Below are 17,685 nucleotides of genomic sequence, written 5' to 3' on the forward strand. Positions count from 1 at the left end.
GAATGGTCCTGTATTTGGCTCCATCCATCTTCCCATCAATTTTAACCATCTTCCCTGTCCCTGCTGAAGAAAAACAGGCCCAAACCATGATGCTGCCACCACCATGTTTGACAGTGGGGATGGTGTGTTTAGGGTGATGAGCTGTGTTGCTTTTACGCCAAACATAAGGTTTTGCATTGTTGCCAAAAAGTTTGATTTTGGTTTTCTCTGACGAGAGCACCTTCTTCCACATGTTGTGTGTGTCTCCCAGGTGGCTTGTGGCAAACTTTAAACAACACTTTTTATGGATATATTTAAGAAATGGCTTTCTTCTTGCCACTCTTCCATAAAGACCAGATTTGTGCAGTATACGACTGATTGTTGTCCTATGGACAGAGTCTCCCACCTCAGCTATAGATCTCTGAAGTTCATCCAGAGTGATCATGGGCCTCTTGGCTGCATCTCTGATCAGTCTTCTCCTTGTATGAGCTGAAAGTTTAGAGGGACGGCCAGGTCTTAGTAGATTTGCAGTGGATTTATACTCCTTCCATTTCAATATTATCGCTTGCACAGTGCTCATTGGGATGTTTAAAGCTTGGGAAATCTTTTAGTGTCCAAATCCGGATTTAAACTTCTCCACAACAGTATCTCGGACCTGCCTGGTGTGTTCCTTGTTCTTCATGATGCTCTATGCGCTTTAAACGGACCTCTGAGACTATCACAGTGCCGGTGCATTTATACGGAGACTTGATTACACACAGGTGGATTCTATTTATCATCATTAGTCATTTAGGTCAACATTGGATCATTCAGAGATCCTCACTGAACTTCTGGAGAGAGTTTGCTGCACTGAAAGTAAAGGGGCTGAATAATTTTGCACGCCAAATTTTTCAGTTTTTTGTTTGTTAACAAAGTTTGAAATATCCAATAAATTTCATTCCACTTCATGATTGTGTCCCACTTGTTGTTGATTCTTCACAAAAAATTACAGTTTTATATCTTTATGTTTGAAGCCTGAAATGTGGCAAAAGGTCGCAAAGTTCAAGGTAGCCGAATACTTTCGTAAGGCACTGTATATATTTATTTTACTTTCTGCTAAAAAACACAGCCAATAAAAAAAAAAAAAAAAAAATTCATCAATTTAGGCCAATATGTATTCTGCTACATATTTTTGGTAAAAAAAAATCCAGATAAGCATATATTGATTGGTTTGCACAAATGTTATAGGGTCTACAAACAATGTAATATTTTTATGGAATTTTTTTTTTAAATTTATTTATTTATATTTTTACTAGTAATGGTGGCAATCAGCAATTGTTATTGGGACTACGGGATTGCGGCGGACAAATCGGACATCTAAGTGACACTTTTGACAATTTTTGGGGACCAGAGACACTAATAGAGTGATTAGTGCTAAAAAAAATGCACTGTCACTGCACTAATGACACTGGCAGGAAAGGGGCTAACATCAGGGGTTATCAAAAGGTTTAAGTGTGTCCATAGGGGGTGCTTACTAACTGTGGGGGGTTACACCGATTGGGGAAAGACAGAGATCCTTGTTCCTGCTTAGTAGGGATGGGCTTGATGTTCGAGTTGAACGAAAGTTCGACTCAAACATCAGCTGCTCGTGTATTCGCTGAACACACGAACAAATGGGGTGCTCGGTGGGAAGTTCACCTGACGATGAGCACCCCATAATGCACTGCGCTGGTGCAGTGAATAAATCACTGATGATTTGCCAAAACATGCACATGACCTGTATGCTTTGGCCAATCACAGCAGTGTCCTGTCATAGCCATGATTGACCAAAGGCAGGCTGCCTTTAGCCAATCATGGCTCAGGGGCTAAGTCCACACCCCACACTATATAAGGCTGCTGCTTAAACAGCAGCCGTGTATAGAGTATGATAAAAAAAGGTTAGGCAGGTAGTTAGTGGATAGTCAGTTGAGTTAGTTTAGTGCAGTCAGTGTAATGAACAGGCATACCCCACTTTTATAATGTATAGATATGTTGTAGTCCTGGGTCCCCTCTTAGTGCTCCCCAAGTTTTGTGTCCTTGTGACTTATAGTTTGTGAGCAGTGCCATGCCAAGTTGACCAAGACTTCCCATAGATGCCAATTTTAACCAGTTCTGGACCGGAAGGATTTGCCCCCTTATTGACCAGGCCATTTTTTGGGATTCGGCACTGCGTTACTTTAACGGAAAATTGTGTGGTCGTGCAACGCGGTTTCAAAATAAAATTGATGTCCTTTTTCCCACAAATAGAGCTTTCTTTTGGTGGTATTTGATCACCTGTGCAATTTTTATTTTTTGCGCTATAAACAAAAACAGAGCAACAATTCTGGAAAAAAAAATAGCGGGGGCGGGAGCGCGCTGGCGGTGATGCACGCTCGCCCCCCAGCACCACCCGCGCAACCAACGTAGTCCTACGTTGGTTCGCGCATGAGGGGCTGACTGCCGCAGTAAAACTGCCGCGGGTGGTCAGCAACAAGTTAAATACAGAGAACAGTGCCATATCAAGCTGACAGAGATTTCCCATAGACGCCAATGAGCACTGAAAGCTGAAAATTGGTCTAGGCAGGAAGGAGGTGAAAGTGCCCCATGGTTAAGGGGAATCCATGTAAATGGATATCGGGTACATTGTACCCCTACCCATTCACCAAAAAGTGTCCAAAAAACGAAAAAAGCCAGTTTTTGACAAGTCCTTTATTAAAAAATAAAAAAATTGTGTCCCCCAATGTAAATCCACTGTCAATCACGTCGCCTGCTGCTTCACACGGCTAATGAGCCATGACAGCTCTTTTATAGGCAATGGGCGGGGACACCCGTTACATTATCGGCGGCACCGCCCCCTTTTGATGTCACGTGACATCAGAAGGGGCGGTGCCACCGGGTGATGTAACCTGGTGTCCCTGCCCCTTTTCTGAAAAAAAGAGCTATCATGGCTCATTACTCGGGAGGCATGTGAAAAGGCGGGAGCGTCTTTTTTTTTTTTTTTCATTTTTTCATTTATATCGGGGGACACTATTTTTTTATTTTTATTTTTTAATAAAGGACTTGTCAAAAACTGGCTTTTGTGTCAATTTTTTTGTACACTTTTTTAGTGAATAGGTAGGGGTACGATGTACCCTATATCCTTTCACATGGGGGGGCGGGGCAAGATCTGGGGGCCCCCTTGTTAAAGAGGGCATCCAGATTCCGATAAGCCCCCCACCCGCAGACCCCGACATGAAAACGACGTACATCGTTCAGGTCTGCAAGGCGGCCATATGGTCGTCTGTGCATACATTCGCCAGGTTTTGCAAGGTGGATGTACTCGCATCTGCGAATGCTGCGTTCGGCCGCAAAGTTTTGCAGGCTGCTGTTGCAGAGGCTCCTTCCTCTTAAGGGTGTATTCTTTCTGGTTGGTGAGCTCCAGTTGTTCCTGGTGGAGCTCCTGGTTTACCTGGTTGGCTATGTTTAGCTCTTTTGGGAATTATGTGCATTGCTGTGTTTTTTTCTCACCTCTCATGTTGACACTTCTTTGGGACGTCCCAAGGGTCAAAGAAGATATGGAGCTGTGTCCGTCAATAAACAAAAGAGAAAACTGGATTTTTGTTTTACCGTAAAATCCTTTTCTCTGATGTTCATTGATGGACACAGCACCCACCCCTCTGTTGAGTTGGGTTATGTATTCTTCTGACACTGCTTGTTACAAACTGAAGTCCTGTAGTGGGAAATGTGAAGTCTACCCCCTAAGAGTGCCCTAGGGGTGTAGTCAAATTTGTTTCCGCCTAGTCCTACTCCTATGGAAAGCAGCATAACCCAAGGGTCAAAGAAGATATGGAGCCGTGTCCGTCAATGAACATCAGAGAAAAAGGATTTTACAGTAAGACAAAAATCCAGCCAATAACATATCACCTGTATTAGAGCGCCTCAACTCTCGATGAATGACCACAGGGGCACCTTTGGACAGCCGCACTGTTGATCTGGTGGGGGAGGGAGGGGGGAGTGTTAGATGGACTTAGCAAATTTAGATACACTAACAAATTAAAGCTGAACCCCAGCTAACACTTTATAAGCAGTAACAGCAAACTCTGTGTTCTTTTTGGGATGAAGGTTTTACGTAAATAAAAGCTGATTATTGTAAGCACCCTTCTCAGTGTTAAATGGTTTGGCTCAACCCTGTAACTGCTACATCTGCAGGACAGCTTGTTCCGTTAAAAAAACAACATAGTTACTGGCCAGATTACAAGGTGAAAATAAAGGAAAGAGGCTAAAAAAAGGAAAACTAATGTAGCCATCACATCTAAGAATTGGTGAGCTGCAATATAGTAAATGTTTGTTTTTGGGTTCAATACCACTTTAACCACCTTCAATTGATGGCGGGACGGTGCGGCCATTGTTCTGGGAAGACGTCATATGACGTGATCCCATTCAGCAGGGCAGGCGCGCGATCGTGTGCGCGCCGCCCAGCACTGCCGGTGTCGGCATGTCCCCGGGACACCCCCCGTCACCGGCAGGGGGGAAACAGCCAATGGGCATGGCTGTTTCCCACGTGATCGGCTGTGTTCCAATGACACAGCCGATCATAATAGCAAAGCCCGGAATCAGACCGCGCATGCGCGATCGGGAGCGCGCAGCGCGGTCATGTCGGTGGCTCTGTGTTCCCTAGGAACACAGCTAGTCACCGGCAGTAGTAAACAGTCACTGACAGTGACTGTTTACTATGTGATCGGCTGTGAATCCATTCACAGCCGATCACAAAATGTAAACACAGAGCAGTAACTCACTGTTACTAGCTCTTCTCTCCTCACACAGTTTCCAGTGTGAGGAGAGCAGAGCTAGAAACAGTGAGTTACTGCTCTGTACACCTGTCACAAAGTAAAATCACAAAAATAAAGGTCCCCACACAGTCCTCAGCCATCCCAATTGCACCTGTCACCCAACAGTCACCTCATCAGTGCCCAGAAATTGACACCCATAAGGCTACGTTCACATTTGAGCGTAGCGATCGTGGGCAGAATCACCGCGATTATGCCCGCGATCTGGAAATCATTGCAAATTGCGCCTGTGCGTTGCCTGTGATTTGCAATAGCACCCCAAATGCTGTGCGATGTTGCCGCGATTTCCGCCTGCCGAATCGCGGTAACATCGCGCAAACAACGCATGGCGCCCAAAAAAGGTACAAGAGCTTCTTTGGGGCGCCATGCATTGTTTGCGCGATGTTACCGCAATTGGGCAGGCGGAAATCGCAGCAACATCGCACAGCGTTTGGGGTGCTATTGCAAATCACGGGCAACGCACAGGCGTCCCGCGATTTGCAATGATTTCTGGATCGCGGGCAGAATCGCAGTGATTCTGCCCGCGATTGCTACGCTCACATGTGAACATAGCCTAAAGTTCACCGGTCACCAGAGACTGCCATCAGTACCGCCGTGCATCATCGCCCGTCACCTGTCACCCATCAGTGACCATCGCCCACCACCTGTCACCCCATCAATCACTGTCACCCCATCAGTCATCGTCATCTGTCACCCTATCAATCATCGTCACTTGTCACCCCATCAGTGATCGTCATTTGTCACCCCATCAATCATCGTCACTTGTCACCCTGTCAGTGATTGTCATCTGTCACCCCATCAATCATCGTCACTTGTCACCTCATCAATCATCGTCATCTGTCACCTCATCAATCATCGTCACCTGTCACCCCATCAGTCATCGTCACCTGTCACCCCATCAGTCATCGTCACCTGTCACCCTATCAGTCATTGTCACCTGTCACCTCATCAGTCATTGTCACCTGTCACCCCATCAGTCATCGTCACCTGTCACCCTGTCTGCCATATACATGCAACCACTTACCGACCGCCTAACGACTATATGCGTCGGCCATTAAAAGCTAAATATTTTTTTAAACGGCGGGCGGTCGGCTTTCAGATAAGGGTGGTCCCAGTGGCGGATTCGCAGCGGAATTACCCTTATGGTGCAGGGGAAGAGGTGCCCCCCCCCGCTCCCGCCGCGTCCCAGACGTTTTCCCTGCTTATTAGACCCGCCGGCAGCGGGGAAAACTATCCGGTCCCGGATCCTCAGAGACAGGAAATCGAGTGAGGGCAAGATGGCCCTCACTCGACTCTATGGTCTTGGAGGACCGGAGCTACGTCAAAAGTCGTTGCCTATGACCGGTTTAAAGGGACGCTTTTTTTTTTCCTTTTTCAACAATTTTTTTTTTTTTTTTAGTGTAGTTGTGAGGTGTGGGGTCTTTTTGACCCCAGATCTCACAATAAAGAGGACCTGTCATGCCTATTTCTATTACAAGGGATGTTTACATTCCTTGTAATAGGAATAAAAATGATCAAAACATTTTTTTTTAAACTGTGTAAAAATAAAAAAATAATAAATAAAATAAATAGGAAAAAAAAAATTAAAGCGCCCTGTCCCCGTTAGCTTGCGCGCAGAAGCAAACGCATACGCAAGTCCCACCCACAAATGTAAACGGTGTTCAAACCATACATGTGAGGTATCTCCGCGATCGTTAGAGCGAGAGCAATAATTTGCTCCTCCTAGACCTCCTCTGTAACTCTAAGCTGGTAACCTGCAGAAATGTTTAAAATGTTGCCTATGGGGATTTTTAAGTACCAATGTTTGGCGCCATTCTGTGAGCATGCGCAATTTTGAAGCATGACATGTTGGGTATCTAATTACTCGGCGTAATATTATATTTCACATTATGGAAAAAAATTGGGCTAAATTTACTGTCTTAAAGTGGATAAATGGACAAATTTGTGAAAAGTGCTACTTGGATGTTAGGCCTCTGTATGTGGCTAGGCTGTGTAAAAGTGTTACACATGTGGTATCGCCATACTCAGGAGGAATAGCAGAATGTATTTTGTGGTGCAATTTTTGCTATGTACATGCTATGTGTTAGAAATATTGCATAAATGGACAGCTTTGTGTAAAAAAAATGCGTTTTCATTTTCTTTCCACATATTGGAAAAAAATGACATATTCAAAAGACTCAATATGCCTCAAAAATTATATGTTGGGTTGTTTGCTTTCCAAAATGGGGTCATTTTATGGGGGTTTCCATTGTCCTGGTGCTCCAGGGCCTTCAAAAGTGCGATGGGTTGTCAGGAAATTATATGTCTAATTTGTGCTCCTAGAATGCCGGACGGTGCTACTTGGATGTTAGGCCTCTGTATGTGGCCAGGCTGTGAAAAAGTCTCACACATGTGGTATCGCCATACTCAGGAGGAGTAGTAGAATGTGTTTTGGGGTGTAGTTGCAAGTATACATATGCTGTGTGAGAGAAATAACCTGTTAATACGTCAATTTGTAAAAATAAAAAAAAATCTTAATTTTGCAAAGAGTTATGGGAAAAAATTACAACTTCAAAAAACTCACCATGCCCCTTAATACATACCTTGGAATGTCTACTTTCCAAAAAGGGGTCATTTGGGGGGTATTTGTATTTTCCTGACTTTTTAGTGTCTCAAGAAATGAGATGGGCCTTCAGTACATCAGGTGTGGTCAAGAGTGATCAATTTTCAATGATTAGCACCATAACTTGTGGACTCTATAACTTTCACAAAGACCAAATAATATACACTTATTTGGGTTATTTTTACCAAAGATAAGTAGCAGTATAAATTTTGGCCAAAATTTGTGAAGAAAAATTACTCATTTGCTAAATTTTATGACAGAAACAAAGAAAAATGCGTTTTTTCACAATATTTTCAGTTTTTTTTTATTTATAACACAAAAAATAAAAAACGCAGTAGTGATTAAATACCATCAAAAGAAAGCTCTATTTGTGTGAAAAAAAGGACACAAATTTTTTATGGGTACAGTGTTGCATGACTGAGTAATTGTCATTCAAAGTGTGAGAGCGCTGAAAGCTGAAAATCAGTCTGGGCAGGAAGGGGGTGAAAGTGCACTGTAGGCAAGTGGTTAATGTTCTTTATTTCATGCATCTTTTTTTCTGAAAAAACAACACACAGCAATGAACAGTAGTGCATTGTGGTGCACTTCAACTCAGCTGCATTGGAGGTGCATTGGAGTGCAATTCATTGGAAATCTACACACCTCACCACAATTTACAGAGTGTTAAGCCCCGTACACACGCACCGATTGTTGGCCGAACGATCGGCCGTCTTTTGTCCGGTGCTGTCGTGTAGGTTAAAAAGTGCTAAAGACTACACACGAATTTTGTCGGCCAACAACAACCGACTGCAGAAGTGATGTCATGTGATGGTTAACTTTCCGTGTGTTTTTTCTTCTCTGAGCATGCCCAGTCTTGCTCATCTGCTTTTTGTCGGCCGAAATCTGTACTGACTGACGAACAATCGGCCGTTCTTTGTTGGCCTACAAAAATTTTATAGCCTGCACACCAGATTTTGTTCGGCTGAAAAGTCGCAGTCGGTTGTCGGAATCATCATACTAACAAGCCGACAATCGGCCGATTGGATGTTGGCCGAATATTTACGGCCGACAATCGGTACGTGTGTACGGGCCTTAACTGCAATGCAACAATGTGAATTAGCCCTAAGGGTCAGGCCCTATCCAGTGTTTTGCAGATGTTTCTTAGCTGCAGTAGAGATTAAAGTACATTTTCTGGATATTTTATAAATATTCCATTTGATTTTGTCTCCATTTATTTTGCACCTCATAGATTTGCAGCTGTGCAGTAATGTCCAGAATAAGTTATAGAACTATACATTTTTAAGCACATCTATAAATTAAAATTAAAAAAAAAAAAAAAAAAAAACATTTCCAGTTTGATGTCAATAAATATTATTTGTTCTTTTTGCTGATCGGTATATTCCATGATTTGTCCCAAACATCAGGATGCTAAAAAGAGTATAAATGATTTTAGACCAATGTTTATATAATCTCTTTATGGCTGTAATACTATTTAATTTTCTTTTTTATCCTTTGTTTAGCCTTACTGCATATTATTCAGGATAACCGTGTCTCAATTGGGATGAATGGAAACCTTTATTTTTCCAACGTGAAAGTGACAGATCACCATCCTGATTACATCTGCCATGCTCAGTTTGTTGGAGCCAGAACTATTGTGCAAAAGGAGCCCATTGAACTTAAAGTCAAACCAAGTAAATATGTTTCTATTGTTGTTCCTCTGTCATTGGAAGGATGCATGTGTTAATTACTATTTGGGGTGAATGTGTATGGGCTATCAAAAGACAGAAACAATTTTTTAAAGAACAAAAATCTATATGATAATTATAAAAGAATTGACTTTTACTTTTTGTGAAATACAACACACCACAACGCATGACACTTGCAGTATGCTGCACTGATGTGCGCTTGTGTTGGCTGCTAGTAACTGCATTGAGGTTACCATACATAGCTGTGAATGCATAGCCAAAGTGTATTTAATATACCAATCATGTGTCCATTGCAATGTTTAACTAATAATGCATTGTAATAAAAATACCATGTGCTATGCTTTACTGAATTTATTCCTTTGTAATGTGATCATCACTGATTGGACTGGAAATTTGACCAATATTCGCCCATTTATTTTTTACCATGATTCGGTATTCCATATTCACTGATATCAGGCTTTTTTTTTTTCCACTTTCTAATGAGATTCACAGTTTTTAATTAAGATTCGCCTATATGAAAGTTTCATCAAACAGTATTCGTCTAACATATATTCATCATTAAGAAAGTCCTTACTGTACTATTTATCCTGTTTCTCACCCAGTGAATGTAAATCCATTCAGAAATTCCCTCAACATTAGCATATGTTTCACTTTTTGCAATATTTAAAGGGCAACTGCACTTTTGTGGAGAAAAAAAATGCAAATTTAAAAAAAGAATTGATTGTTGTTGAATTTACATTTCCTTTTCAATCTGCATTGCTGAAAGTATCTCTAAAATTCATTGCAACATTGGAACCTGGAGGCATTCCGTATACTGCTGGGAAGCCCCCTAGAAATGTAATTTCCTGCTTGTGTGATTGGCTCACTGAGTTTCCTAGAAGTCTGCACTAAGTCATATTTTAGGCATCCTCTGCAGCAAACATTTTATTTTTGGTGAGACACCCTCAAAGGGTTAATCATGACCAAAGGGATTCAGATCCTGCAATTTCCCTCATTAAAACTCTGCAAGAGCATCAGCTGATTGATTATGAAAAAGGCACTCCCATTCACATTCACTGTGCACATTCATATAAACAGACAGATTTTCATTCAGAGCAACAAAATCCTTGCAATGTTATACCGCTATTCCCTGGTTTGCAGTGGATATTAGTTATTGTGTATTTTACAGTGCTTTGTTATGAAGATGAAGATTTTTTGCATATGTAGTGTGCTTTTTACTGTGCTTTTTTTTTTTTTTTTTTACTTTAAACAAATACCTAAACACCCCTCTTCTCTTTTAATAGCATAGCTCCCAGCACACCAGGCATGCAGGCTGGTTAAGTGTAAATAGGGTGATTGATACCAACCCACTTTCCCTTCAGTAGTGTGTGTATGCTTTAAGAGTAGTTTTTAGTGATGGCCTCGGGCGTAAGCAGATCAAGCCCACCAGAAAATTCTCACTGCACACCGCCAATCCTATGACGCAGTGGGAGAACCCAAGTCCTTCCCACCGCCAATCTTAGAATTTGCGCGTACTAAATTCTCCTGGGCCAGGCTGGAGCCACCAGGATTACTGGTTTCCCCTCTTCCTGAATCCTGCGCAGAAGTTGTGGCAGCAGTTGAACCGGAAGAAAGGCATAGATCAGAGAGAACTGTTCCCAGGGAGTCACCAAGGTATCCACCCCGACTGCGAGTGGATCCTTGGTCCTGGACACCAATTTTTTCAACTTGTTGTTGAACCTGGATGCCATCAGATCTAAAGTATCTCACAAAATTGAGTACAACCCTCACATTTTTGTAAATATTTTATTATATCTTTTCATGTGACAACACTGAAGAAATGACACTTTGCAACAATGTAAAGTAGTGAGTGTACAGCTTGTGTAACAGTGTAAATTTGCTGTCGCCGATACAGCCCTGGGATTTATGATGTACATTTTTTCTAGATATTCTGTTATGCATCCGCTCTTGAAGAAGTAGCATACGGTCTACGAAACGCGTAGAGAAAATGATGATGCCAATATTGTATTGAATATACCTAGTTCATTCTTAATGATATTCAATTCCCATGACATACCCACCTTTTCAACCTACTCATTGTAATGCATTCTTTTGTATCATCATGTTTTCTGTTATTGGTTATGATCCATTTTGGTGACGTAATTATTTTTCATTATGTCATCCAATTGTCAATATGTGCTACAGGGGCCATGCTATGGCAGCTGCAATAAACTTGGCTAATTTAACATATGTTCCTCATTCATGGCCTAATCTGTGCATTGCTTCTCACTCAAAGTCCCAACCCTTTCTTTTTCTCATTGTACTCCACACCTGGTTGCCGCCACACACCACAGGGCATGGTTCCAATAATCCATGTCCCTAGTCTGCTTGTTTTCAGCAAACTGTTTGCGGGCTTTCTTGTGCATCATCTTTAGAAGAGGCTTCCTTCTGGGACGACAGCCATGCAGACCAATTTGATGCAGTGTGCGGCATATGGTCTGAGCACTGATAGGCTGACCCCCCACCCCTTCAACCTCTGCAGCGATGCTGGCAGCACTCATACATCTATTTCCCAAAGACAACCTCTGGATATGATGCTGAGCATGTGCACTCAACTCCTTTGGTTGACCGTGGTGAGGCCTGTTCTGAGTGGAACCTGTCCTGTTTAAACAATATATGGTCTTGGCCACCATGCTGCAGCTCAGTTTCAGGGTCTTGGCAATCTTCTTATAGCTTAGGCCAGTGATGGCGAACCTTGGCACCCCAGATGTTTTTGAAGTACATTTACCATGATGCTCATGCACTCTGCAGTGTAGCTGACCATCATTGGTAATGTAGTTCCAAAGCATCTGGGGTGCAAAGGTTCACCATCACTGGCCTAGGCCATCTTTATGTAGAAAAACATTTTTTTTTTCCAGAATCTTTAGAGAGTTCTTTGCCATGAGGTGCCATGTTGACCAAGATACTCTCACACTCTTAATAAGATTCTCTCACACAGCATGGGCATACTTAGAGTATGGTAATACCACATGTGTGAGAATTGCTCAATGTCTTATGTACCGGACATTGTATCTCATGCATCACACAAAACAACCTATAGCAGTCCCAGTTCCTACTGTATAAGCCTAGCAAGCCTAGCTTACTGGTACACGGCTGCACCAAGAATTGCCGTGTTCACTGGCCATGAATTATAGAAGGATAAAGAAAGGAAGAAGAAAACATTTAGTTTGGTTCCAGGAATGCAGTTGTCTACAGAGGCTTGGACTGGTGTCTCCCAGGAACATAGTCAGCCAGACATGCAGATGGGTCAGGTCAGGTGCAGGCAGAGATATGGTCAGCATATGGGCAAAGGATCGATCCCGGCAACAGGCAGGAACGTAGTCAACAAACAGGCAAATCAGGAACAATGATTTTAGCTACACTGTTCTGGTGACACTGTGGCTGGTGTGGTGGTGAAAAAAGAACTGTGTCCACATGGGAAGGGCAGCATTGTCCATGAGAGATTTGGCAGATTGTTCCGGGTGCCAGGGGAGGCACCTTAATTTGTGAGTTTTTTTTCATTTTATTTTGATGAGTTTAATAAACGGTTTTACACTATGTGAGCTGTTTTGTGGCTTCCTCCCTTTATGTATGTGATAAAATATGACTATGGCTTACATCAGTTCCTGGAGCATAGCGTAACTAGTCCAGTGGATCTGTTACACAAGCGATTTATGCCCTTGGTATATGCTTAGGAGGTGAATTTTGGTGAGTTCGGTCCTAAGGAAACACAGGTGAAGATGCAGTTAGTGTATGCATTATAGCACAAGAAACTTTTTTTGAGAAAGATTTCGTAGCACACTTTTGGATTGCACAAGTTGCACCTTGCAATTAAATACTGGATTGTACTTCATGGACATTGGCACTTTATCTTGTCTTGTTTATGATATAATTATTTTGCATTGCATGGAAAGTATTATACTGTATATTGGAGATTGCATACTGCACTTGTTGAGTATTTTATACTAGAGGAGAGTGCACAGTACTTTTAGGGCAAGCAAAGCTTGTACAAAAACACATGTATAACGTAGTGGGTTTTGGCACAAATAAAGCAGGAGCTGCCCATTTCACTTTTCAGTTTAACACAATTTTTTTGTGCAGGGGATTTATACATTGATTATTGTACTTTTATATTATAAAACCTTGCGCTCAGTTATTTTAAATACCAGACTAGTGATGGACGAACATCGGCTGGGGCGGTTCGCAAAAGTCAGCCGCAAATTTTCTCAAAAGTCCGCGAACCGCGAGTTTGCGGCGGGCCCCATTGACTTTAATGGGAGGCAAACATTTAGATCATTTTTGCAGCCACAAAACACCTACTAGCTGTGCACAAATAGTCCCAGCACATGGACAATGTCATAACAGAAGTATTGCAATTTTTTTTTTTTCATAAATAAGCCAGAACTGACAGCAGCCGGTAAATACATGTCAAATACATATAGGGCCCATTCACACATCTGTAAAATGGGTCCGCATCCAATCCACAATTTGCGGAACCTTTACAGACCCATTGATTTTCAATTCCAGTCTGAAAGTTTAGGCATTCACAGGATAAAGAAGTAAGTGTCGGCCATTTCAGGCCCCAAAAAATTAGCCCACATGCGTTTACCTGACAGCTAAGAACGCTTTATTCTGTGGCTAAAGGTTCATTAGGCATTTACAGGATACAGAAGTAAGTGTCGGCCACTATAGGCCCCAAAAATTAGCCCACATCCGTTTACCTGACAGCTAAGAACGTTGTATTCTGTGGCTGAAGGTTCATTAGGCATTCACAGGATACAGAAATATCGACCACTATAGGCCCCAAAAATTAGCCCACATGCGTTTACCTGACAGCTAAGAACGTAGTATTCTGTGGCTGAAGGTTCATTAGGCATTCACAGGATACAGAAGTAAGGGTCGGCCACTATAGGCCCCAAAAATTACCCCCCAATGCGTTTACCTGACAGCTAAGAACGTAGTATTCTGTGGCTGAAGGTTCATTAGGCATTCACAGGATACAGAAGTGTCGGCAACTATAGGCCCTTAAAATTAGCCCACATGCATTTACCTGACAGCGAAGAACGTAGTATTCTGTGGCTGAAGGTTCATTAGGCATTCACAGAAAAAATAATTGTCGGTCATGAAAGGCCCCCAAAATGTGGCATTCCATGGACATGAAATGCCTTTTTATGCCGCTGTATTTAGCGAAGACAAGGACCAGGAATTGTTGTGGGTGGATGGCGGTCTGGCGGATATTTGTGGCCTGTCATGAGGAATTTCAATGAAACATGGTCTACTGGTCACATGTGTTGAATTCCTCAGAGATCCACGCCTCATTCATTTTTATAAATGTGAGGTAGTCTACACTGTCATGAGCTAGGCGAGTGCGCTTATCGGTCACGATTCCCCCTGCTGCGCTGAACGTCCTTTCGGACAGAACACTGGACGGGGGGCAAGCCAACAGTTCCCCGATGTAGTCGAACACCTGTCGGTCTAGGCGTTCCCTGATGCTGGATCCGGAGTACAGCTGTCGATGGTTCGGCTGAAAGAAGGATCTCATATCTGAAGTGACCAAGACCTCTTCAAACCGCCCTCTTTTTGCAGGCGCTGTTGGATTGCTACCCGCAACTGTCTCTCTGTGACTGGAAATTCCTCTGCCAGCGCACACAAAAGCAGAATGCAGCATTTCCCGCAGCAAGGCCTGAAAGTGCTGCATTCTGACCGCCCTCTGTGATTGTGGTAACATTTCCGCCATTTTTTGTTTGTAGCGGGGGTCTAAGTATGTTGCCACCCAGTACTGGTCCTTGGCCTTTATGCTTTTTATACGGGGGTCCCCTTTAAAACACTGGAGCATGAAGCCCCCATTCGCACTAAACTGGAAGCGGTGTAGTGGCCTGCTTCCAGCTCATCATCCAGGATAATGTTGTCCTCGTTCTCCTCCCCCCATCCACGGATAACACCAGGGATCCCAGAAAGGTTTAAAGCATGCTCTTCTTGCTCCTCCTCATCCCCACCCCCTGACACCATCCTCCTCTGACTCCTCTTCAGACTCCTGTTGTTGACTTGTATCAGATGGAGTAGCACCCCCCTGGGAATTCATCCAACATTGCGACTTCCTCATCTTCCTTCGCCTGCTCCTCGACGGTTTGATCAATGACACGACGCAATGCACGCTTCAGAAAGAAGGCGTAAGGTACGATGTCACTGATGGCGCCCCGGCCTGTGACTGACCAGTTTGGTGATCTCATCGAATGGCCGCAGAAGTCTGCATGCGTCCCGCATGAGCAGCCACTGGGGAGGTAAAAAAAAACCCAAGCTCCCCAGAACCTGTCCTGCCGCACAGTTCGCACAGTTCGTACATGAGTAACTGCACGTTTCTGCTGGAGCAGCCTATCAAGCATATGCAACATTGAGTTCCATTGCGTCGGCAGTCAGAAATAAGATGCCTAACGGGCAGGTTGTGTCGCCGCTGAATGTCAGCAAGGCGAGCCATGGCTGTGTAAGATCTTCTAAAATGGCCCGAGATTTTCCTGGCCTGCCACAAGACGTCTTGGACCCCAGGGTATTTGGCAATAAATCGCTGCACGACCAAGTTCAGGACGTGTGCCATGCATGGCACGTGTGTTATTTTTGCCCTGTTTCAGCACGCTCATCAGATTGGCACTGTTGTCGCACACCACTTTACCAACTGTCAAATTGAGCGGTGTCAGCCACTGATTTGCCTGTGAACGCAAAGTTGAAAGGAGTGCAGGACCAGTGTTGCTCTTGGCTTCCAGGCACAACCGACGCAGCACAGCATGGCAACGTCTCACCTGGCATGTGGAATAGGTTCTGGGGATCTTGGACGGCGCAGTGGAAGAGACGGTAGCAGCGGAAAAGGAGGAGTCAGCCGAGGAGGAGAGGGAGGATGGAGGAGGAGGAGAAGAAGAGGCAGGCCTGCATGCAATTTGTGGCGGTACAACCAAATCTACATGGGTGCCACGGGTTACATGCTTGACGGCCATCAGAAGGTTCACCCAGTGGGCAGTAAAAGTTATATACCTTCCCTGCCCGTGTTTGCTAGACCATGTGTCTGTGGTCAGATGTATCTTGGCACCAACACTGTGTGCCAGAGATATATTCACTTGCCACTGAACATGGCCATACAGCTCTGGAATGCCCTTCTGCGAGAAATATTTCCTGCCTGGGACCTTCCATTGTGGTGTTCCAATGGCCACAAATTTACGAAAGGCCTCAGAGTCCACCAGTTGATATGGCAGTAGTTGTCGGGCTATCGGTTGCGACAAGCCAGCAGTCAAACGTTGGGCAAGAGGGTTATCCAACGTCATCATTTTTTTCCGCTCCAACATTTGGGACACAGAAGCCTGCCTTTTTCCAGAACAACCTGACGACGGCTTCATGGAAGGTGGAGTGGAGGACAATTGGGAGAGGAGAAGAGGCTGGACGGTGAGAGCCTGGAGTGTGGCTTTGTGGGATCTGACTGTGTTGCTCCCACTGGGCTCGGTGATGGGAGTTCATGTGCCTTCTTTAGGCGGTTGTCCCTAGGTGAGTGTTGGGCTTACCGTGACTAATGCGTTGACTGTAAAGGCTGCAGATGGCAACACTATTGTCAGCAAGGGACACATTGAAAAAAGCAAAGCAATAATCACAAATCTGGCGCTCCTGGGGTGCCTTTAGGGTGGAGGGATAGAAATAAGCCTGTGAGGCTCCCCAGGGTTTTTTCTGCTGCTAGCCAACAAGCATAGGAAGGGTGCTGATATGGATAAAAGTACATGAGGAAGGCAGCGCATGAACCACACCGGGATGCAATGGATAAGGAAGTCAGGTGAACATCCAGTATAGAAAGGGTTAACAGTTTATTGGTATTGATAACCGAAAAACAAAGTACATAAAATGCTTATAGCCCCCTGGGCTGGAGTGGACAAGGGCACCTGGCAGCAAGCAACAGGAGTGCGAGGAGGTCAGTCTCCCAGGACTGCTGAGCAGTGTGTGCACTAAGCCGGAAACCAGCCGGCGCGAGGATGAAAGGACTCTGCTGTAGTTCCGTAGCGGTGACATCAGCCGGACAGGCGCCACTTGCGGGGAAGTACCAGAAACCAGGGTGGACCACAAGCTATATGGTTGCCACGACTACATGTTTCACGCTATGCGCTTTATCAAGTCATGGAAAGGAATGGCAACAGGAAAATGTAAAGATAGGGGAAGGGGCGGGACTGTGATTACAAACCAGGAAAAGGTTTGATTGCATTTTTAACCTCTCGGTGCCCTTATCTCCCTCCTTGGTAACATAAAAGTTTAAAATACGCACAAATTCTCTCAATTAAAAAAAATATAACAACATGACAATAATAATAATAACTGGAGGATGCATTATAGAAAGTATTGAATATAAAATATAAACACACAGTTGAAACATCAAAAATTAAATAGCACTAGAAATAGATGTCAGCAATATCACTTGATAGTATTATTGTGTGTAATTGTGATACATGCACACATCAGAATGCATTAAGAAATTATGGTGCTAATTGCTAAAAGCATAAATATATATATACCAACCATGCTTAGCCTCCGAGGTCAGACAAGATCAGGCACG

At 43.7% G+C, this 17,685-nt stretch overlaps 1 protein-coding gene across 1 annotated transcript in view; it reads left to right on the forward strand.

Moving 5' to 3' along the window:
• L1CAM (L1 cell adhesion molecule) overlaps positions 1–17,685 on the forward strand; it is a 1,053,451-nt gene that overhangs the window by 214,209 nt on the left and 821,557 nt on the right. Inside the window, exon 5 of the mRNA XM_082263926.1 lies at positions 8,904–9,074. Within this exon, the coding sequence (XP_082120052.1) occupies positions 8,904–9,074 (171 nt within the window). The remainder of the gene's footprint in view (positions 1–8,903; positions 9,075–17,685) is intronic.

Source organism: Pelophylax lessonae (genome assembly GCF_965119305.1).
Source record: "Pelophylax lessonae genome assembly, chromosome: 7".
NCBI lineage: Eukaryota > Metazoa > Chordata > Amphibia > Anura > Ranidae > Pelophylax > Pelophylax lessonae.